We start from the raw sequence: 24,305 nt of genomic DNA on the forward strand, positions 1-24,305 counted from the left end.
TTCCTGCTGGAGAGGAAAATGACGGAGTAAACGAGTGAGTCAACTTTTCCCTGAACTGCGAGGGGGTGTATCCCGTTAGCCCGAGAGCAAAAGTGTGCCATGATTGTTTTAAATGCAAAGGAAAAAAAAAATCATCAGTGTCTGTAATTATAAACCGAATAAGACGGTGAAATCAGTTCACACGGAACCACTTTACGGTGACCATTGTTTCCTTTGATCTGTCAGGATTAAATTAGAGCGGAATGTGGGCCTGAAAGCCAACCAGTAAACCGTAGTTAATGTCATATATCGGTTAAATTACAACCAAAACAAGACTGGGACTCTCGCAGGCCTCTTTTTGGAGACGTTTTGGCTTTTGCCATCTTCTGTAAACATTCCTCAAACAAGTTTTTTTTTTTTTCCTCAGCCAGAGGGAGGAGCAAATAATTTAACCACAGTTTGGATCTGTCTGACAAAAGTCCGTCCGCTTAGGTTTTCCAGATGCCACATAAGAGGAAAAGCCACCAGAAAGCCAAAAAGGAGGTAGGTTCTCTTTATTTCTCTGCAGCGTGGCGGCGAACAAACGGGGACGGTTCCCCGGAAAGGCAGAAATATTCTTATTCCCCGAGAGGAAATTACAACATTTCTCCCGATAACATGATGAAACTACGCCTCGTTCCGCCTCATTAGCTACAGTAGACACATTCTCACAGCATTTCTGCCTGTGCAGTGAAAAAGAACAAACCCATAGCTGCTGCAGAGAGTTGCATTGATTCATCCTGACTCATGTTGTGCATCACTGATCAGACATGAGGACATGCTGTCTTCTCATCACTCCTGCAACCCAGAGAGACTCATCTCCTTGTTCGAGACCTCCTGCATGGCTCTGCTGGAGCTGACACCCTCTGCACCCCTGCGTTCATCGAAGGGCGACAAGGCTGATAGGAGCCTCAGACATGTGCCCCAGTTTCTAAGAAAGTTGTGAAATGTCTGCCAGGGATGGGAGGTTGTGCACATCAGACAGCCAAGTGTGACAAGGTGTAGTCTGCAGGGGCGTGGCTCCTGTTTTCAGCCAGGCACCAGGGGAGGAAAAAAAAACAACAAAAAACAGATCTGGCTGCCAGACCAGGAGAGTAAAAGAGCCGCAGGCTTGAGCTGAGATCCCTCATGGCGTACGCAGCTTACTGGATGTTTCTCGTGAGTACAAATGTTCCTCTTCTTTACGACCCTGTGGTGACCCACAGGAGACCTTCATGCAGAGCCCGGCGCAGGAGCAACTCCCCTGCAGGATTGTCGCTGCGAAAGTTGCTGTCAGACTTCTTCGCTCGGGCTCGTTTTAGCTCTTAAAGTAATTGCAAAGGCTTCGCCCCTGTTTTATCATCACACACAGTGTTTATACAGCGGGGTGTGTGGCTGAGTAAACTGAGACCGGCTTCAGCAGCACTCACTTGACCTCTGAGGTTTTCACAAAGAGCGGTGGTTCCCAAAGTTGGGGTCAGAGTCCCACTTTGGGTCTTGAAACACAGAGTGAGGCATCTTGAGATGATCTCAAATAACTTTAGAAACGACTGTCAGTAAAGTATTTGGCTTTAATCTATACAAACAGTAAAGAACAGTGGTCATAAATGCATTAAGACAATATATACGGCGTAATAGCAATGTTTGTATAACTTCAGCCAGCAATGTCGAGGTCAGGAGTCTCTGCAGCTCTGAAAACTGGACTGCCTCAGAATCCCGACTGTTGTGTTATTCTTTACCCATCAATCCTACATCACTTTCAGCGCAGGACATTTTGTTAAAAAACCCTCCCAGCTAAAATACTCATTCTCAAATGCAACACATTTGCACTCAAATGAAACAAAAGCAAAAAACTTTAGACGAAGAATTCACCTTTTAAATAGTCGCGACCACAATAGGTTGGAGTGACGGCATCCTGTTCAGAGCTTCCGTTGAATTCAGAGCCAAAATAATCAATCTGCCTATAAAGCTTTTATCCTGAAGAGAACAAGCTGGTGTGTGTGAGTGTGTGTGTGTGTGTGTAGCATGGACAAACATCTCTTGAAGTTCATAGTAGCAAACCTTCAGTCCCCTGGCCCACTCCAGTGCCCCTCTCCATGCGCTCTCATACATGTGTTGAAGTGTTTTGCGTCCTACAAGAGGAATCCTGCAGTAAAGTTTGATAATAAATGTTTCTGGGTTCTTTCTCGTTCCTGAACATAACTTTTTCAGTTTGGTGGAGATTAGGATAGCTTTTGATCCAATAAAATTGTAGTAAAAATGACCTAATTAGCAACATTGTTACTCATTCACCAGCTGTCATCTGTTGGCAGAAATAGGAATTAGGTTATTGGTAAACTTCTGCACTTTTTAAACTTTGTTTTTGTCGCTGAAACTTCAGAATCGGGAGCAAGTGAAGGACAGGGATGTGAAAGGCTTGCTGTCCCGCGGTTAAGGAGGAGGAGCGCGTGTTTGTCTCCCTCTGCTGTGAGCATCTCCGTCTGTCTCCTTTGCCAGCTCGGTCCTGTTCAGGGTTTCTGTCACGCTTCAGCTCACAAAGACAGGCGATAGCTGCTCGTCTGTAAATCTGAAGGCTGAATTAAAAACTGTCTGCGCTCCCTCTTTCTCTCGCCCTCTTTTCATCAAAAGTTAAACAAGCCCACTCAGCATACGTGCGCTTCCAAAGGAAAATTAGGGTTTTTTTTCCAAAGGGAAATTAAAAAAGTTCCAGTTTTCTTTACCTAAAAATCACCATCAACCTTTAACAAACTTCAAATATGGCCAAATTACTCACTAATCCACAGTCACTCGGGTGAGCTGTAAATCTCATTTTTTAATCTGCAGCCTGCTGTAGGGTTCGTTAAAAAAAGATCTTTTGAAGTGGGGTTCTGTGGTTAAGCTCGACTAACATCTTACCCGTTGTAGATAACTCTTTGAATGGTCTCAGTTTGTGGAGTATAATTCTGTCCGGACTGATGAGCCGACGGCTGGTCCGAGCGAGCTAAAACCGAAGTGGATTCCTGCCGTGCTGAAACGGCTCCAATCCTAAAACATTTAAGATCGGGTTCATTCAAACGTTCACATCATGATCACCTTCCTGTTACCTGCCTACAACCGCAGAACTATTAAGTTATTTTGTGTGCAAACAGTGGCAGCAGCAGCCAGCTGTAGCACTTCCGTTGCAGCCTGGGGCACCTGCGGGAACATCCACTCAGACTAGCCATTTACTTGTCCGTCTGGTCAGAAAGAAACTCTGCTTGTCCAAACCGAGGTCATTCAGAGATCTATCTACAACAGGTAGGGTATTAATTTGTCGAAGGGCTTCCACAGAGCCCCACTTCAAGAGACCTAAGCTATTACTGTTTAGTTACAGTCCGTACTGCCATCGTGTAGGAAAGCTTGTGAATGTGATGCTCTGTGTGATGGGCTGAGTTTAAATGAGACTGGAGCTCAGCTCAGCTCTAAATATAAAGATGAGCCCCAGTTTAGCAGCAGAGTCCAGTTACATACAGTATACTGCAGGAGGCTTCGTCCAGCAACCTGACCACAACTTTTAGCCTTTCATTCCATTCCGTCTTGCACATTTCCATGTGTAGTTTAGGGGGGAAAGAAAGACCATGTTATAAGTAGAGCAGCTTACATTAAATGATTTTTGCTAAACTGAACGCTGGACATGCGGATCCAGTTTGAAAGTAGGCTTCTCGGTTCAGGACATGTCCCGTGGTTCCCATGATGCACCAGCCAGTTTTACCGGCTCGGTCGGCCGAAGGTGTGTCTGTCTGACGGGGAGTGTGCCGCGCTGTGAGCTATGTGGAAGAGCCTGCGTCTTCAGCTGAGCACGCGTGTAAATACGAGCACTTATTTACTGTACATAATAATCTCAGAGGTGTGCGTATGCTTGTGTTTTCCATGTTTGTTTGTTTTTTTTTAAAGCAGTTTTTTAGTTACGGTGACTAAAATAATGTAGCTGTTAGATTTGTTTTGTAGTGAAGGTGGAGCCATGCAGCTGGCTGGTAAAATAACTCAAACACTATAATCTCCTTTGCTTTTTATAGACGCGTGTGTGTCGTTTGTTGCTATGGGAACATAGGGTCGCCCCTACACAACCATCATCTTATTGGAAGCCAGAAATCTTCAGAAAGCTGACTCGATTCAAGGCGGTCGCCCCCTCTGATCGATCTTAACGAACAAAAATGTCGATACCTCAGATCCTTTTACAGTTTTGGGGCTAAAATTTGGTGTGGTTGTAGCTGAGAGTCATTCCCAACACATACTTCAAGCACTGCTTATCACACAAGAGTTTTGTTTAAAACTTCAACATTACCTGTTGGAGTGAACCGTGTTCGTCTGTTCGCAAAATATTTTACGGACCACTGGATGGATTTCAGTGAATTTTACTGGAAATAATCATTAAATGCATACCTAGAGCTGATTAACTTCTGGAGTCAATCCAATTCAAGATGGCCACCACAGCCTAACAACCTTAGCCAACACAGAAGTGGCTGTAACTCAGTCAGTTTTGCAGATATGGAACTAAAGATGGGTGTGGTAGTAGCTGAGAGTCACTCACAGCAAATAGTTCAAGTTCTAACAGATCGAGTGAGATTTTGCAATATCGTCTGCAACAAACTTTTTTTTTTTTTTCATCAACAGAAAATATATAGTCAAGATTTACTTTCTGACTCTTAGTACCATCCTGTTTCTGTGTTGTTCGGTTATGTAGCAAAAGAAGCGAAGCCTTTAATGTGCTTTTAAAGGTGCATGCCCTCTCCGCACACTTAGCGTTAACGAGTCAAACAGCTGAGAACCAGAAACAAGAGTTTCACGCCTGGCTGGTTGAAACTGGTTGCAGCCTTTCGCTTGTCAAACAAATTACTTTCATGCTGGGCTGAGGTGTGCTTCTGGAAACATTTTTAAGGACGCCTCATCTGTCAGACGGACGGATTCCTTTCAAGGTGACTCAACTGAGAGGTCCCATTGTCTGCCGGCTCCACCCGCGAGCTGCGAGGAGGGAGACGGGAAGAGATCTGCAGAGATTTGGCTGACATTTGCACTTTTTTCACTCGCTGATTTCATGGAATCTGAAATCCAAAGAAGAAGCCCAATTATCCTCTGGTGTAATCTGACTTGTCTTTCATTGTTTCAGATCAGATCAGAGACGAGATCATGTCGAAATAAAGTTTAACGTCTTTTAGAAAAGAAAAAAACAAAACAAAACAAACAGGTGAACCAAGCCGTGAGCTTTTGCACATCTATTACTCTTCGTGTTTAGAGAAACACTCCCTACATTCCTCACTGGTAAAAACATTTAGCGCCTGCTGTCCCACTGCACAAATGATGAAATCCCCTCGTCTCAGAGGTTTTATTTGGCTGACATAAACGTTAATAAAACCAGGGTGTAAACGGCGTAACTTCCTGCCTTTATCTTTCAAGAGTTATATTACTACGATACAGAATTGGGGTCAAAGTTTGAGCTCGGGCTCGTTTCTCCTTGTTCGCTCTCAGAGCTGTTCGACTAAAGATGAAGTTGCACAAGTTTTTTATTGCTGCGTGCACCTACTAAGCGTGTTTTGGAGCATCTTCTACATTTGCGCGAATCTCCTCGTGCTGTTGTTGAGGAAAAAGCGTAGATGAGACTGATGATGTTTTAGTGATGCTGTGGTGTTGTTTTTTAAAAAAAAAGAAAAATCTGCCCAACCCCTGAGAGTCAGCTCAGCTCAGATGTGGCCGCTGGTCAGATGTGTGTCAGTCCACTCTTGGCTCGTTTCCCTTTTATAGCGCCGAGAGTCACGGCCGTCTAATTTCACCATCCGATCCTCCTCAGCTCCCTGACCACGCCTCCACCGCCCGCTCCTCCAGCCCTCCCTCTTCTCTCGTTCCCTGCCTGCTGGAAACATGCTGCGAGCCGACAGATAAGGCTCACAGGCTGACAGAACCCACGCACACACACACACACACACACACACACACACACACATACATACACACACACAGAACCACTCAGAGGCACATACGGCTAACATGGGCCAGATACTGAGCTGGATCCGAGGCCCGCGGGACACCCAGACTCTGCAGGATGCGACCGTGGAGGGGCAGGTCTGTGCTAAATGTGTCTTTGTGACATTTGTTTTGTGCTGAGTGACTAATCTGGGGGTTTTGTTTTGGTGCTGTAAGTCAGCCCGTAAAAAGTTAAGACTCCACACTTGTCTTGTTCGAGCTCTTTGTTCGGTTTTTACTGCACGTTTCAGAAAGGATTTATACGGGAAAATCAGATGCGAGTCTCTCTCGCTCTCTCTCTTCAGGAATGTGCGAGGCTCCCGGTTAGTCTCAGAGTTCAGTGTGTGAGCTATTCGGAGTGAGACATTAAACCAGTTCAGGGACAAGGCCTGCAGTGTTTGCTACAAGTAACTGCAAGCATCAAATCAAAGTGAAACATTTTATCATCCAGCTAGTAATCATTGGTTAGAAGTTTTATTCGAAGTATGTTTGTTTTTTTGTCCTAGTGAGTTAAACAGAGGGTTTAAACGTTTGGTTCTGGTTGAGTGTTGGAGATAAAAGGGTTAGATTTTCGCCTTCCCAACCCAAAAAATGTAATTCCCTCGTGATTATCCACAGCGGTGCATGAAGCAATCTAACAGGGTGTGTTGCTGGAATAAAGCTTAAGAGTTCAGCTTGAAATTTCATGTACCATAGGTCATTTCCTGCAACCTCAGCTCGAGCACGACTCTTTCAGTCTGGTATATAGTTGGCAACCAGAGAGCGTGATCGGGTGACGATAAATCCCAGGTCCACACTGGCTTTATCGATGTCACTGCTCTGTTATCAGACTTGTGTTAGTTGGCTCTGAGTCACTTTGTGTTAAAGGTTAAAACACAAGCACGTCCAGGGAGATCGGCTGCACATAGAGAGGCGGTGGGAGGATGCGTGTTGTTTTTCAGGTCTATCGCCTGCAGTTCATAGCCATGTATTTTCATTGTTGTTCCGTTTAAAGCAAAAAAATATCTCCTGCCTATTCGTGCGTAAACCTTTAGAGTAATGTCCTAGAGTGTTAACAGTAATCTCTGTCAGGTGCGGCTCCACGGTTGAACACGTGCATTTGTTTTATAAGATGCTGTAAATATTGCACAGTTCAGTCTGAACACACAAACTTCCACTGTTTGCAGGTCTGGAGCCATTTACGTCCTGCTTGGTCACATTGATGGACAGTGACAGTGGTCTTAATTTTGCCCCTGTTTAGTAGAAGAAATTAAGGCAGCCCTACTACTTTTTATTGTTATTTAGCGCAGCATCGTAATAACTTATTTCCCCACGATAACCAAAGGACATGGATGTACTAAATTTACTGGTCAGCCATCACCTCTATAACAGCTAACAGTGTTTGTTGGTATATCTTTATGGAAATTACTTGTTCTTTGTTGCTTCTTTTTAAGTAAGTTCAATTTATATAATGACTTTCGGGTTAAAAAATCACAAGATGCTTCACGTCAAAATAACAATAAAGACACAAAGATAAAATGTATCAAGAATACAGTCAAATAAAATAGAATGCTGCCCAAAATGCCTGTCTAAAAAGCTGCTTCTTTAACAAGCCCATCGAGTTCACAGAAGGACAAAGAATTCAGAGCATAGGGGTCGTTTCTGCAAAGTCGCTGTCATCTTTAGCTTTTTATCCTTGATTTAGAGACAGATAACAAGCCCTGATCAGCCAACCTGGAGGTCCAGGTGGTGTGAAAGTTTGGAAATGCAGAGCCTTTGAAAATTAAGGTTGTCAATGCAGGTTGAAAAAAAAACATAAATGACCATCGCTTTTGAATACGATATCACTCGGTTTAACAATATTTTTTAACTGGTAAACAGAAGTAGGAACAACATTCCTCACATATGGGTCAAATGACAGATTACCTTCTTAAAGTCACCCCCAGTCACATGTGGAAAGTGAACCCAGGTTCCCAACAACCTGAGGGACCGAGAACAAATAAGAACCTCAGTTCTGTCCTCATTCAGCTTGAGAACGTTATCAGACAACCAGGGTTTTATAGATATTAAACACCTTTGGTCTGCAGGCCTGGAACCCCCTACTTCCCCTGATTGAGGTTGAAATTTGTATTGGCTCTCTGTTTATGTAAAGTTAGGTACTAACTGTACACATGTTTGTTTAATCACAAGTTTTTTAAGTACACTACACTATTATAAACCTATACAAGACATATTTCTTTATGGAATAATAATATGTTAGCAAAAAGTGGAAATGCTCGAGTAAAATGTGTCAAAGTTTTCCTTAAATTCAGTGCAAGAGCAAGTTTACGTGGTATATTTCTGTTGTGGAGGGTAAAATATGATGCTGCACTCAATGAGATTCTGTGAACTCCCTTTTCCTAAATTACAGTCTGATGTCAGGCAAGTTCTCATCTCCACTAACAGGAAATGTGAGGCTTAAATTTCCCCCTGTAGTGTTTTGATATAAATTACCGCAGCCATGATGGGTTGACAGCTGGATCTGGTGTCGTGTGCACTTTACTGACATCATGTCACATGGTGTCACGATGATACACTTCAAATATCATAAATAAATAACTTTCTTTAAAGCGACTTTAGGCTGAAGGTCCTAAATTGAGGGGGAAAAATGGAGATGTTTGTGAAAATATATAGTATTGATGAGGTGTTTCAGCAGCCTGACTCATACTGAACCCTCCGAGTGTGTGTTGCCGGTGAGAGTGGGATGACACACCGCATACACAGACAGTTTTACCGAAACACATCCCCGCGTTGCTAAATATTCCCCTTCCACGTCTTGTTAAATGTGTTACGAAAAGCTGTTCTCCGTCCCGTCACCGGGTCGTGACATTTTTCCGTGGCCACCGATTTCCAAACTGTCAGATTTCTCACGTCACCGTGAGTTCGGCTCGAGTTCGACTGTTCACACAAACGTTGCAGAAAGAGAGCCGGAGGAAACAGCGAAGCGTTGTTGTTGATCAGCTCCAAACTCTGCATTTACTTTCCTCTCTGTTTACCTGAAGCAGAGTTTAGGCTTGTAGCCACGTGATGTTTGTCCTGAAGACCCTGCATCCTCAGTTACTGGAAACTGTAACATGACACAGAGATAACAAGTCTTGGTATTTCATCTTTAAAAAAAAAATAAAGAGTTATGTATCAGAGGATGAAGGTTGTTTACTCTGGTGTGTATATGCATGACATGCGGTTAGCCTGATAGTACACAGGGCTGATGAGGCATGGAGTTTTTATCTAGGGGGTCTCTGAAGTGGAATGAAGCACAAATGAACAAACCAGGGAAAAGTGCTAAAAGGGAGCCAGTTCATGGATGTTCAGTGGAGCAAAGGACAGCAGTATCTGACAGAAACTGTGGGTAGCAGTGATGCACATGGGAGGAGAAGAATTACACAATCCTGACATTTCTGTTTGCATTGATATACAAAAAAAACTGTTTTCACCAGAGCGTTTTTTCTTTGATAAACGACGTCAGTGCTCTGCAAACATGTGAACTGTATTTTTAATGAACTGAGACAACTATAAACTAATTCTCAGGACCAGAACAGACTGTCAGGATTCTGACCGATGAGATGAAGAGTTTATATGAAAACACACTTTAGGACGATAAATAAATAGAATGATAAAAAAAACCCGGCATACTTTTTTGTAACTGAGCAAGTTTCTCGTCTAGTAAAATAATCTACGGCGCAGACAGAGTCTCTTTGGAGCTCAGTTCAGTTAAATTCGATTCAGCTTGACCTAACTTGACTTCATTCAGTGAAGTTAGGAGCTTCAGCCTGTTTTTGTCTTTGTTAAACTGTCTGTTTAATTTAATTGGGTTCATTTCATTTCTGTGCAGTTTAACTCGAACTTGACTCAACTTGACTTGACTCAGTTCAATTCAATTTGACTCAGTTTTTATTCAGTTTAATCCAATAAACAATGCATATGGACCTCCAGTTATGGCCAATTTGCAGACCTTTTCCTTGGTTGGGCTTTATGGAAAACCAAACAGCAGATATTAGTTTATTGTTAAGTCTTATTATGAATATTTTGCAATTTGATAAGTTACCCAAATGTAACAGCAATGGTTTAAAGTCAATATGAACCATTTTAGCAGCTGCTGAAACCCTCCTGATAATATATCCTCTTTAAAAAGGTGGAGTTTGTTGGTGATGATTTTACTTTCCATTGTTTCATCATGGGTTGGGATGATGTTGTAATTCTATGTAGCAATGGTGTGATTTTAGCCCACTTTGTCTTAATCTAGTTTTTCTTTGTGCTACCTTGCTAGCTTAGTACAGTGTTTTTTGTATTTTCCTGTTTGAATAAATGAGCTAAAAGAAGCTAAAAGGTTCAGCAGAACCATCGTGCTTTGTGATAGCGATCTGTAGGTTTTTACAGTCAGTGACAGTGTGAACTGCAGGTCAAATCAAGATTTGACCTGATTTGACCTGTGTCTGTGCTCTTCTGTTTGTCACTCTGTTTGCAAAATATCTCACAAACCACTGGACTGATTTTTATAAAACCCAGAAAGTAATCATCAGAAGAACATCTAGAACCGATTGACTTTTGGAGTCAACACAGTTCAAGATGGCCACTATTGGCCTTGGAAAACCCACAAAAATGAATAAATCTCAGTTACGTTTTTAGATATTGAGCTAAAGTTTGATGTGGTAGTAGCTAAGGCTAATCCCAATGCATACTCTGAGCAGTAACAGATCTTTGTTAAAAACTTTGGCATGCAAGGTGGTGGGCGATATCAATTCTTTCAAGGAATGTTACTTTTTAATGCCTTAAGTTTAAGGTGTTTTTTTTTTTGTTTTAAATCAAAACATTTGTCTACCTGCTCAACCTTTTCACTTGTTTCAGCTGTGATCTCTTCTTAGGGGGATTTATGTGACCTTAGTGTATCCTAAAATCTGAGATGAGGGGTTATGATACCATACAGTCTAACTCTGAGTTTGTTTGAGAACTCTAAAGGCCAGGACTAAATCTTCAAATTAAAAAAACTCCCTTTTCCCAGCTCTGCAGTTCTGGTTGGACAATCCTCGTGAGCGGATAGGTCTGCTGTGGCTCACTGATTATCAACAAACAAAACATTCACCCGGGGTTACAAGGATAGGCATGTCAGTAAAAGAACAAGGAGTTTCCTATGATTCGCACTCGCACATAAAACTTCTCAGACACAAAAACAGTGCAGAGTTCCAGTGGGGGCAACGCTATTAGAAAAGATTTATTTCTCTTCTTTTACACAAGAGGTCACCCTGCTTCTCTTTTAGAAAAGGACTTTCTTTAGCTCATCAGTCACTAGTTAGACCAGAACATGAGTATGATTTACGGTGCACGCTCATTCTGGCCTCTGCTTATTTGTCTACGTCATAATCACCAGCTAGGTTTGGCAAGTATATTCATGTTCACGCCGGAGAGATTTCTAAGAAGACTAAAACTGCTTCTGATAAAAAAGCATGAAAGGGGGAAAGTAGGGCTGTCTGTTTAGACATTTTAAAACCTAAAGCAGAGCTTAAATCAAGTCTGCAGAAGCCAAGCGAACACAACACATTTATGTGCCAGCCATGTCTTTACTAAGCAAAAAATAACACATAAATGAAACTTCTAGCATTCCTCAAATGCTGGGACTTTAGTGCATATCACCCGCCTCTTTTCGGTCCAGAGTTTTAGACTAACATCATCTTATGGTAAGAATTGACAGAGTTGTTTTTGGTCCAGTCTTTAAAATAACTTTGTGTGATCTCATGCAATATTGCAAGATGCAATGTTAACATCAAGTTTTAGCTCTATATTTGTAAAAGTGACTAGATTATAGTTATTTTTGTGTTGGCTAATGTTGATTAACTGCAGCAGCCATATTAAATTGGGTTTATTTCAAACGTCGAAGCAGGCGATGTACATTCAATGATTGTTTTCTGAAAGTTTAATTAAAATCTGTCCAATGCTTCATGAGATATTTTTGCTTAAAGACAAACAGGGTTGACTCCAACAGTTTTAAGCAAAAATCTCACACAATGACTCTCAGCTGCTACCACACCAAGTTTTAGATCAGTATCTGTAAAACTGACTGAGTTGTAGCCATTTTTGGTTGTGGCGACCGTCTTGAATTGGGTTGACTCCAAAAATAATCGGTTATGTTCATCCGACAATTACTTTCTGTAATTTCAATAAAATTTAACCCGGTGATTCGTGAGATATTTTGGTAACACACACAAACACACACACACAGAGTCAAAAACATTACTGTCCGCCTCTGCCTTTTGGTGGTGGGCGATAATGACAGACACTTTGAGGACGGCTTTCATTCTGCTCCAAGTGCTGTGAGTGTTTTTAGACAGAAGGGGGTGCTGTTCAAAAAGCCCTGCCCTCTTTTGCAAGTTTGCCTTTTTTCAGTTGCTTAGAGGGTGTTTTTCTTTTTCTTATATCTGTGACAAAGTTGAAATTCTCTACATTAATTTAAGCTTTTTAAACTCTCAGCTGACACCGTCTGTGTGGAGAGAAGTGAAAGGCTTCACACTGCCAGGATTTTCTTAAAAAAAAACGTACAGAACCCCTGGCTGCTGTCCAGAAGACATTTCTTCTGAGACCAGAGAAAACATGTGACCCACTTTGCTTACTTGGATTTTTTATTTTCTTTTTAGTCCATTTCTCTCAGCTCTCAGTGTGGTTTGGACAGCATGTGATAAGAGCCCCCCCTCATTCTCTTTCTATTTTTTTCCCCCTGCTCACACTCACACTCTGTGTTTGTTGGTTAAGTGGCTCTGCAGTCTAGATTCCTGAGCAGTGAGTCGATCAGACACACCCAGACTGCCAAACGCAACTGCTTCAGCAAATCCACATCTGCCTCATCACCGTTCGCCCCTCAGAGTCTCCCTCCGCTTTAACTCTTCCTGTCTTCACGCAGGCCTCCGTTGCCTGTTATCAAACCGCGACATCCCTCCTCGCCGAGCTCGCCTTGACCGAGCCCTAAGTCTCCCCCCCACCCCCACCCCCACCTTGAGGCTGCTTTATTCACTTTCTCTTGCAGACAGCAAAGCAAGTGGGTGGGTCATTCGGTGTCCAACTGTCCAATCCAACCCAGCCTGCTCCACCGCCTGGTGGATGAAGAGGAGGAGTCTGTTCTGGGTTTTGGGAGGGCGGAGCAGCAAGTTTTTCACCGCTAGGCGTGTGTGCCTGTGTGTTTGTGTGTGTGTGTGTTTTTTTTCTGCGTGTATGTGTGTTCATGGGGCTTTGCTTGACTTACGCTTTGGATTAAAACGAGTGTCTAAAGTGAAGCAGCCTTAGGAAGAGCATCTCGGTGGGAGCATACAGCAACATAAAGGACACCCACTCAGTCAGACCTATGGTATGTATCTGGGTGAAGTTGGGCTTGGTTTTTAGTGAACGCCTACGTGGAGAGGCTTCCTGTTTGACTGATACCTGTCAAATCTCTCCGTCAGGGAGAGATTTGGCCGTCGTCTGACTGAATGCTTGTTCAGAGCAGTCGCTCTTTCGTCTGACAGCATTTGCCAGCAACTCTCCGTGTTGTTGCTGAACAACTTTGCTGCCTTTTCGCGCGTGTGTCAAATTAAGAAAAGCTGCCTTTGAACTAAAGATTAGGCTGCCATCTTTGCTGCATGGAGCGCAGCTACTGCCAAGAAAATAGGATCAAAATAAAACATGAGACTCTGTGAAGGGATTCTGAGTTTCCAACAATAGCTACACAGCCAAATCATTCTTAAAGTGAGCCAGCATTATTATTTTGTGCAGTTTATTTACAAATATGGCACAAGCACTACAAAATGGAACACAAGTGCTTCTGTTTCTGAAAGAGAAGCTCCTATTAGGTTGCAAAACTGGGCAGATACAAAGCAGAAGCTTTAACCTGAAACTGTTGTTCGAGCTTTCGTGGACGGGACATTAAACTAATTTAACAGTATCACATCAGCCCAGAGAACCCAGTACAACAGGTTTTACGAACGTCAACGCTTTGGAGTTCACTCAGCTGTCTGCTTGCTCATATATTCTTCTTTTACAGCAACATGACTCAGCTCTCTGCTGAGACGGAAACTTTTGCACCCCTAAAAACACTGAGTGGAGCTTTCATTGTCCCTGCTGAGGTGATCTACATCATCCCTCCTGACCCTTTCAAAAGCTGCCAGGGCTATTTTAAAGCGGAGCGACCAGCTAGCTGAGGAGTCATTTTCAGCCTGCGTTGGGTGGGGCGTAGAATTAGTCATCGGTTTTCATAAAAGGGCCGAGTTTTTTTGCCGTTGCTGTTGGACAAAGTATTAATGTCACATTGTCTTTTCACATATGGCAAAAACGTCATGCGGTGCTTTGTCCCGGCGCTTCATATCTGTGCAGTTGCTGTGCACATACTGTACGAGACAGACGGCACACCTCCAGCTCACAGTTTCCACTGCTTGGAGAAGCAAAAAGACTCTCCGTCCAAATTGGTTTCAAATGGCAACATGCCACCTTGATCTGCAGTGTTTAACTTCACCGCCACAGGCTCTTCTAGTCATGCGATGGGTGTACTGCTGCTTTCAAATACCTTGTTGTTGATAAGCTATCATCAACACTGTAATTTTGTGCTCTGAACTGCTAACTGTATGCATGTAGCGTGTGTCACTGTATGTTTAGGAGAAACACACACACACACATATTTTATATATATATATATATATATGACAGGCATGTTCAAGTTTTCCTCAGAGCTTCTTGAAGAGGTGTTCACTGTTGAGATGATGATTAAGAGATTCTTGAAGGTAGAGAGATGCCCCATTCGCCAATTTGATGCCGGCTCGTTCCAACGTCGTAAAACAAAAGTATCAGAAGACAGACCTGGGTGGAAACTGCGTTGCGATGGCAGGGCCAGATGTTTCTGAGAAAAACGCAGCAATTGAGAGTGGAGTTTTGTAAAAAAAAAAAAAAAGCATTGCGAAAAATCCACAAATGTCTCTAAAGTTGCACAACGACTGAGGTTAGCTTGCATTCTGTTAGCTGTAGCATCTGGTTTTTGTAATAAAAAAAACAACAACAACAACAATCTTTTTGAAAGAAAACAAAAAACAAAACAGCAGTTTCTGAAAGTGTCAACTCAATTTTATTAGCTAATGCTACAGCTAGCATAACAGGAGAATATCATTTTTTATAACCTGATATATTCTGTAAATTCAGTGCAGGCCTAAACTAACACCGTCTTTCTTTGTTTAGATCAAAACGTTTCAAATTTTAGACAGAGTTGTGCAGAGCTGACGGATATCTGGTTTGTTTTTAAAATTGTTCAAGCTGAAACTTAGTCATCTTTTGTTAGCTAAAATATGAACTTGCAGTGAAAACTAATAAGCAGATGTGGAATAAAACAGAATATGTGTTTGTTTAGTGGGTTGACGGCATAACTGGAAAGGTTTATCTGAACGCTAACTCTGCAGCACATCATGTGATGATGTGAAGTGTTGTTTCAGCTCTTCTGGATAAACAAACTGTTAAATATTCTTCAGGAGCAGAAATGAACATTAAAGTGGGGCCTGATAGCACGTACCTGAAAGACGTCAGAAAACTGAGTTCATGCTAACTCAGGAACATTGTTCAGTCCTGTCTAACATCACCTCTGCACTTAAACGTCCTTTAGATAAAAACGACTTGTGCGACTTGTTTCTCGTGTGTTGGGCTTGTAGATGGACCGCCTATTATCTACCAGCTGCAGTAAAGGGAAAAATGAGGAATGTAGGAATCCAGCTCTAAGAAGTCAGAGTTCTCAGAAAACCTCAAAGTAGTCTGGGTTGGTCTCAGGTGAGCCTACTTTCCAACACGTCAAGAATTAAACTGTAGCTGTTGTACTTTGTTCTCTTAAAATAATGTTTAAGTTCTTTATTCTTTTAAATCCAAGTTTCATATTTGGCACCTTTATTCCTTGTCTGTGTCCCCACTGTTTCAATGCTTCATGCAGACTTCTGCATGAAGAAAAGGGGCAGAAATAAGGGCGGCTGTAGAGCAGCTGTCCTCCAACGAGATAGTCGGCGGTTCAAATTCTGGCAGCATGCAGTCTCATGTCGACGTGTCCCTGGGTGAGACACTAACCCCTCATTGCCCCCGATGTGCCCCATTGGTGTATGAATAGAAAGCACTGATTAGACTTCATAGACTGATTTATTCAGATTAGCTTTGTAGAGATGTAGTAGAGTGCTGTATGGATGGGTAAATAAGGGGAACAGATTGTGTTGTAAGGCGCTTTAAGTAGCCTGGTTGGCTAGAAAGATGCTATATAAGTACAGTCCATTTACGTAAATGAAATATTGCATTTGATGTGGGTATATTGGTAGAACGATATTAGAGATGCAGCTGCCAGGAAAAAGACAGGCCAAAGAGGAGATCTATGGATGCAGATAGAGAGGACACGGAGGTAGTTGGAGTGAGGACAGAGGACACAGAAGACAGAGTTAGATGGAGGAGGACGACTCGCTGTGGAGACCCCTGGAAAAGGACCAGCCGAAAGAAAAAGAAGAAGACTTTAGTTAAGGAAAGAAAATGTTTGGCTTAAGGTCACATCAACAGATGACGGATCAAGTCATATTTGTTTCAGTAGAACTTCCACACGAGCTTTGGATTAAAATAAGCAGCTTGTTTTTGTCGTGTGCTGCAGGGATGGTTTTAGGAACAGCCTCACCTGCCTGAGTTAAATGGCACCTGTCACAGGTGGGGACCTTGTGCAATGCTTTTGAAGTCCGCCTCGAGGAGAGGCCGCGTTCGGGGCGTACGGTACGGCGTAAAATCTCTCCTCAGGTAGCTGCAAATTCACGTTTGCTGCGCAGGCAATGAAAACAAAAAAAGTTTAGTTCTGTAAGAGGATTGTGTTAAATGCACGCGAGGGCTTACTCCCAGTAGACAGTATAACTCTTTCGTTGTCTTTAGTTATTAAAAGATGTGGTGATAACTTGAAAACATTCAGTGTTTATTGTAGCAACAGTGGCAACGTGACTTCCTGTATTTCGGAGGGGTTGCCCTGAGTGTTTGTGACCTCATTTCTTCCTCTGTATCACTTCCTTCTCTAAGATTCACTCGTCCAATAGTTGGTCCTCTGATATTTATAATTTTATTTATGAAACCACGTTAGGAAAAAGCAGCAACGTAAAATGATTATATGGTATGTTCTTATAACTGACCTTACAGACAAGTTTTAGAGTTGATCGCTCCTCCTGTTGTGTAAATTTGTCAGCATAAGTTCTAAAACTCCATCTTTTTTAACCAAAAGTAAGTATAAACACAAGTTAGTAAAAACAAAACCAAATGCTGTATGGTTCACGTTTATGAAAAGGGGTGTGATGCTCCAGTGTTTGTGTTGAAGGGATCTTTGTGCTGAGGTGCAGTCATTAATAAGTCAGAGGCCACTGATTGCAAATCGTTCGGAGTGATGCAAACGTTCTGCTCTCAGTCTGTGCTCATCACCCTTGTGTCTCCATCATCTGAGAGAACTGCAGGCTGAACGCCGGGGTGCTCTGCTGGCTCCACGAGTTAATGGGAAGTTATGGATGTAGCATTTTATTTTGTTTGTTAGCTTGTTTTTCAATTAACTCTACAGCAACTCATAATATATATATATATATATATATATATATATATATATTTAAAAAAAGCATAGCAGGTGTTTTCTGAGGCCACAAATTCTTCATCATTTGTTTCCCAATGCTTTGTTATGAATAGGCAGAGAAATGTTCACCAACAGGCTAGGTTAGGACTGATGATACAGTGTCGCCACAGCACACAATTCAATAGGTCGGACGTGAAAAACAGCGTCCGAGGGGGGTGGAGGCTCTCGTGTAGTCCAAAAGAACTGGGCTGGGTCCTGCTCCACCTGGAGACGGCGACATGCCTTCCAAAATATAGGCGTGCACGCTCCATTTTGCTTTGTCCTGTTCCCACATAGGCTTCCGTTTGGCGTTTTCTGTCTCTGATGCAGACCTGTTGCTGTAAATGTTGCGTAGCTTTGGCTGAACCAGTTAAAATGACACAAAACCTTATATGACATTTGAACTTGAAGAGCTGGTCTCCCATGTTCACAATGAGGTCATAGGGTTCAGGCACAGTTCCTTCAGGATTACCCAGCACACACTGCCAGGACCTTTCACTCTAAAATGAAGTGAACTGAATTGATCGCATTCAGGTCCCAAAGCGTTCTGCTTGCACCTGGCCTGTTCGTTAACACACCTTTTCTCTTGTCTTGGTGACATTTTAACCCAATGAGTTGAATTAAAAGGCATCCATCTTGAAACTGAATCAGTAGCATTGTCCAAAAAAAAGCTTCCCAAAACATTCTGTTGTTAATAGTTTTCCCAATGACCTACTTTTACAAATGGAGCAAAGCTTCTTTTTATACCTAATATGTAAGTAATTTATATCTTTAAATGCTTTGGGCCGGCTGTATCACTTCCCTACAAAGAGGAAGTTAAAGACAAAAATCACGGCAGCGACTGTTTGATTTCTCTGAGTGACAAACAGCAGCGCGGTAAAGATTTTACAGTTTTTCGTGCATGAAACGCGGTCACGCCAGACCCCGAAGTCCCACCTCTCTGGGTTGACTTGAAGACGAGCGTTAAGTACTTCAGCGTTTATTTCAACGAGTGTGACCTCAGCTGGAGAATCTCTAGCCCTGGAGCTGGACATGCACAGTCGCGGCTGGCAGTTGCCGAGGCGATGGCAACAAAATCACCGGGTCACTTTGCACTTCGCTGTCAGAAACAGTCACGCCCTTCAGGCTGGAATGTGTTCCCGGCCTGTCACGGTCGTCTGTGCTCACCTTGTGGCCTTTTTTTCGGCTGCAGGTTAAACATTTGAAGCCGGGGGGGGTTTGACTTATTTCAGCACATTTCAGTTTGTGAGTTTGACTGCAACGTTCTCTTACAAAATCAATACATTGCGGAGAAATCCACACGAGGCAGTCACATTGTTTTCTTGTGCCAGTTGCATGCGTGTGACTTTTCATCTGTTTCCTCCCTCCCTCCCTCCCNCCCTTCCCCCTCCCATCTTTTTTTCTCTGTGCAGTCGCAGCCGAGCCAGGCAACACCCAAACCGGCAGCTCAGGTCTCCACGGTGAAGCCTGCAGAGTTTGAGGTATGAAAACCTTTCTCTTGAAGGCTATTTAACCTCTTGTCCACCGGTGGTGTCGTTGAGAGAAACTCATTTCGTAACTTCCTGTGTTTGACTGACCCCGACACCCCCCCGCCCCCTTACCATTATCTGAGCTGCGCTGTCATTTCCTTCCCTGCTTCTGGTCTCTTTCGGAGCTAAAAGATCTTAAAGAAGCGTGCGGGAATAAACGTCACTGTATTTCCAGAAACCCAGAGGAAAATGTTGTTTTTCCTTCTTTTCAAACTCGGGATGTAAACGCTCACTGAACCTGTGAAAGCTGCCCTGAAACAGTGATTAAGATTGTTTATTGTTGACTGAATTAATTTCCAGATGCCTACTCTTTGTAGTAACAGGAAAAAAGGCCTGGTAAAATTCTTAGCTTTACGGTAAATGACTTATTAATTGCTTTTTATTTCTACCTGAAAGCGGACGTCACACTTCTTAGGTATTCGTTAAACATGTCCATTACAGTCCAACTTCTTTTTAATTTCCCGACGAAACCAGAGCATCCCACATTTCTGTTTTATGTATTTAGCAGCCTTTTCTGCTTTACGTGGAGATCATGCACACCAGTTGAGTTTATTTTGTACACTCTTTTCACATCAGTCAGATAAACCTAAAATACAATGTAAAACTTGTAGTCTTTTTAAAAAAATTTTACAAACTGAATGAACCACAGAGTAACTGAATCATCTTGGGCACATACAAGTGGTTTCAAATCTTTTTTTTTTTTTATGCCAACGCAGAAGGATTTTTTTTTTCCCTGTGCAATTTCCTCACAATGTTGTAAAATGTGTGCAGAGGACTCGTCTGTTAGTTTTGTTTACTTCCAGACAGTGTTTGAACAAAGCTGCAGGGTTCGACTGAGTGTCCATCAGCATCTAGGCTTAGGCATGTTCTGTTTTTCAGTGTTTGGAATCTTGCCGCAATATGTACGAAATACAGAAATATTGCATATCAAACTTTGTCAAGAGGTGCTGATCTGTGTAGCCAGATGGCCAGAGCTGTACTACAAAGAATGATTCATATCTTATCTGACCTTGTTGAGCTGAAAGTGAGAGTTTGGCATCAGAAAAGAGGCTCTGTTTGAGTCAGGCTATATCACCATGGTAACAAACTATGAACTCATAACTTTCTCTAGAGCAGTAAATTATCTGTAAGAGGCTCTTATCAGTGATTTATTTTCCTTGAAGATATCTCAAAGAGTAAATTTAGACTGATACAGTATTTATGTCACCAAGAAGAAATACTGAGTGTTGGATGTCTGACATCAAACCTAATAAAATTGATCAATTAATGCAAAATAAATGTTAGATTATCAAATAACTGCCAGGAAATCACAATTATTCTACAGTAAAGAAACCAAGCATACAGTTTATATGTCCTGATTTGTTAAAGATTCAGTGAAATTGCCAACATCTGATTTAATTCATTATTCTCCATTTTTCATGTCAGAGTATTCAGAAAATGCCATGTTTATTTAACGGGACAATGGAGTGAACTGCACTTTATTAGACAGAGTTGAAGCTAAATAAACTTTTCAGGCGTAGAGTTAAAGGTTTAGGTTTTCTATCACGACCTAAACAGCAGGCGAGTATTAACATTTACACAAACTTTCTGATCTATCGTCCAAATGGGTCGATGCCAGAGGTCAGAACTTCAAAGATAAACCTCGGGACAAAACCAGATCCAATTTCTGCCCACGTTCCTGAGTGGGACCATTTAAAAAAACAAATGTCGTAAGGATCTGTTCGCTCCTTGAGAAACATCAGTGGCTGCACGCAACTGGTGTTGTGTTTAGTTTTGCTTTCAGCGCAGATGGAGAAACAGACACACACACACACCGGAAGTGAAACAAGGATTTAGGGCCCGCCTACAAATTGCAACATCCGGCTATAAGAGTCAATAACATCAACAGTATTGTCTGTGTTTTCACCTAAATCCCATCAGACATTTATGAATCAGACATTTACGTCTCCTGTTATTGTCACCCAACAGTTAAATTAGAAACATGCACATTTATATGATTTATATTTATTGTCATATCACTTCATTGACGGTCCCTAAGAGCTGGTCTAGCTCACTGTGGGATTTGTTTTTATTAAATTAAAGGCTGTCGAGTGCTTGAAACCCTTCTTCTGTTTAGTGGAGGACATGTTTGGGGTTTTACACTAGTTGCACATTTTGATCAAAATTTATTGACCCTGTAAGTCAGAATTTGTCCAACTTTTAAGCGTGACAAACCAAAACTTGCTTGTTGTCAAACAGAATATCTGTTAGCTAAAATGTTACCGTGCACGCGGGTTTCTAAGGCTTCAAAGTACCTGTCCTGATATTTCTGAGTAGAGCTTTAGCTGTTGTTAGACCAGCTAACTCGAAGTCAGCCCAGTTTTGTTTACCTCAGTCTCAGGCCAGATTTAGGGCATCTTTGTGAGTAAAATGAGCTGTCGTTCCATTAAAAGTCATTTAATTGTTTTTAATGAAGCAGTCGCTACCTGACCAGGTACCATTTGACGCAGGCGTTCACAGAGGTGTAGTAACGCCTCAAACGTGTAGTTTGACGATCCACTTCCCCATACTTGGTGCGTTGCAGAAGTCGGGATCCGCCATGACTACAAAGCCTGGGGTGGTTACCACGACAACTGCCACGGGGAGTGGCACAGCAGCGGGAGGAGCCGCGACAGTCGGGACAGCAGGAAAAGACTCACCTAAAACCAAAACAGAGGTAGATGGACCCCTTCTGGCTGGTGTGACCTCAGTCACAGCTTCTTCCTGCTGGCCCTCGACACTCGGTGCGCCCTCACCATGAGGCAGCCCACGTCTCTTCTTTTCCGCCTTTCAAAACATGTTTTTACCCATCTGTGTCTCTGTGGCTCAACCCTGCTCTTTCGTGAGGATGAGATGCTGAGGAACTGATGCGATCTGGTGCTGAATGTTACTGACACGCTGCAGGGCTGTCTTCATGAATGAATTTCTCAGATGTTTCTTTAAACTCCTGCTCCTTTTGTTGAAGCCTAACGCTGGGGCTGCCCGGCGCTGCTGTTCATCCGTGTGATTTCCTTTGTGGTGTTTGTAGACTGCTGCAACCTCCCAAGTCAAAGCAAAGTCTACGGTTCCTTCTCTCGCTGCTGGAACGACAACAACCACTTCAGTGACCAAACCTCAGGTGTCAACCAAGGTAGACCCGACTGCTCTGGGCCGCTCCAAGCTTCCTTTGGAGTCTGTCTTTCAAGGATGTCTTATCTTTCTCTTTTTTTCTGCTTCTTTGAGTTATACATAGGTTGGTTACTGTTCTTGCTCGGAAACTCTCAGGTTCCCTTTCTATGAAAGTCTTTGCTTTGGTCTTTTTTCATCAAAGAGGAAAGTCTTGGATCGGGATTCTTCACTCTTTGCTCAGCATGCCTCTGCTTGTTGCTCTGTAATGTGACTTGAGTTAGAGAGAGGAAACAAATGAAGAGGAGAGGCCTACAGTCTTTTTTTTTATTTTTTAATGCCTCTTCTTGCGTCTGTTTCATTACACATCATCTAATATTAACATCATGAGGTCGGTGGAGGTTTTTTCTCTGCTTATACCAGCGATTAACCTTCCCATCTTCAACATGCTCCTTGCATGTTTTTTTTGCAGAATTTGCAGAATTACAAAGTGGACCTGTAATTAATTTTACTGGTCAGACGCTTCGCCTATAATAGATTTATTGTATTTTAGACTTCGGCTGCTGCTACGACAGTCAAAGCTGAAGTGTCTAAAGCCGATCCTGGCAAAACGTCAAAGCCAGCTGCATCGTCAGCAGCTGCAAAAGTGTCAGTGCAAGGGAAGAAAGACAATGCTAAAACAACACAAACAAAGGTAGATGATCACATTACACACCATGGAGGAGGCAGCCTGATACTTTGCCATGTGTATTGTGTATTTAGAAAGGTACCTGCATGGATTGAAAAAGAAAATGCTGTCAAATACATTTTCCCACCTCCATAACCTTCTTCAAACGGAAGTCTGTTGACCTGTCAACGAGACACCGTCGTAGCGTTTCAGTCTTCTTTGCAGCACTGATTCTGGGTTTGTGTTGCAGGTCCAGGCGGAGATTCCTGCAGCAGCAGCAGCCACCAAACAGGTGAGATTAAAGCCCTGCGTGTTTGCTTTGAAAAGCATGTCGCTTGCTGTGCCGTGCTGAGTTGTGTCGCCTGTTCAGGCTCCTGTTGACGATCCATTTGCCGCCCTGGGGGAAACGCTCGGCCCGGCTGAGCCTGTCGCACCCAAACAGCCTGTTTACACCGGGCCAAAGGTCACAGAGGTACAGCATGGCCACAGCCTGCATGTATTTTTTTTTGTCTGTGTCTGTGTGTAGGAACGTGAGCACAGAGCTGTGTGTAATGGTGTTAATGCATGTGTCACAGAATGTAATCACCAGTGAGAAGGGTCAGAAGTGCGGCGAAAGAGAGGACACGCTGCCTCCGGGATACAGATTTGAAAATGTGGTCAGTTTGTCTCACACTCTCTGCTTCTGTTGTTTTTAATCCCCGCCTGTAGCTTTTCTTTTGTGCATGTGTCATTTATAGAAGCCACTGAAGGTTCAAGGGACCTTCTCCATACAGCCCTTTTCAGACATGAGAATCAAACATTATTGATCTTATCAGTCTCCAAGAATCAGGACATTCAGCTGTTCAGACATGAGACACGTTGGCAAAACATGCTCCTCTTATGGCTTCATTCAGACTTTCTGGTGAAAATGATGAAGATGGGTACAGTTCTTTAAAGGTTTTTATTTAGGCACCAGAGAGTGTCGTACATAAAGTGTAGTTCCCACAGATTTCACTGCAGCTAATTATTGTAAAACTGTGGAGAGAGAGAAAAAAACACTCAGATGGTATTTATTTACTTTACAAGACAAGCTATGTTCACTCCTGCCTTATTTCATGTGACTATCATGTAACTGAAATTCGTCCGGAGTTCCTCTGGATGTTGTAGGGTTGTGTTGGTTAACGCGACTCTGCAATATCGCGTGGACATCGGGGACAGTTCCTCTGGATTGGCAGACCGGGGTGGTGGTCCCCTTATTCAAAAAGGAGGACCGGAGGGTGTGTTCCAACTACAGAGGGATCACACTCTTAAGCCTCCCTGGTAAGGTCTATTCGGGGGTTCTGGAGAGGAGGGTCCGTCGGATTGTCGAACCTCGGATTCAGGAAGAGCAGTGTGGTTTTCGTCCTGGCCGTGGAACACT

The 24,305-nt window shown here is 42.8% G+C and overlaps 1 protein-coding gene across 15 annotated transcripts in view; it reads left to right on the forward strand.

Moving 5' to 3' along the window:
* The first annotated feature begins 443 nt into the window (after nt 1-443).
* Nucleotides 444-24,305, forward strand: part of cast (calpastatin) — a 37,042-nt gene continuing 13,180 nt past the window's right edge. For 2 of the 15 annotated variants that reach the window (XM_017422818.3, XM_017422819.3), the window contains exons 1-8: nt 5,866-6,072; nt 19,000-19,068; nt 21,680-21,811; nt 22,163-22,264; nt 22,793-22,933; nt 23,157-23,198; nt 23,277-23,378; nt 23,482-23,562. In XM_017422818.3, the coding sequence (XP_017278307.1) occupies nt 5,998-6,072; nt 19,000-19,068; nt 21,680-21,811; nt 22,163-22,264; nt 22,793-22,933; nt 23,157-23,198; nt 23,277-23,378; nt 23,482-23,562 (744 nt within the window). In that variant the 5' untranslated portion in view covers nt 5,866-5,997. Of the gene's footprint in view, nt 523-1,093; nt 1,177-5,862; nt 6,073-13,144; nt 13,322-18,999; nt 19,069-21,679; nt 21,812-22,162; nt 22,265-22,792; nt 22,934-23,156; nt 23,199-23,276; nt 23,379-23,481; nt 23,563-24,305 lie in introns of those variants that run through there. The other 13 variants (XM_017422821.3, XM_017422822.3, XM_017422830.3 and 10 more) reach the window with 13 other exon arrangements.

The sequence above is a fragment of the Kryptolebias marmoratus genome, linkage group LG4, assembly GCF_001649575.2.
Source record: "Kryptolebias marmoratus isolate JLee-2015 linkage group LG4, ASM164957v2, whole genome shotgun sequence".
In the NCBI taxonomy this organism is placed as follows: Eukaryota; Metazoa; Chordata; class Actinopteri; order Cyprinodontiformes; family Rivulidae; genus Kryptolebias; species Kryptolebias marmoratus.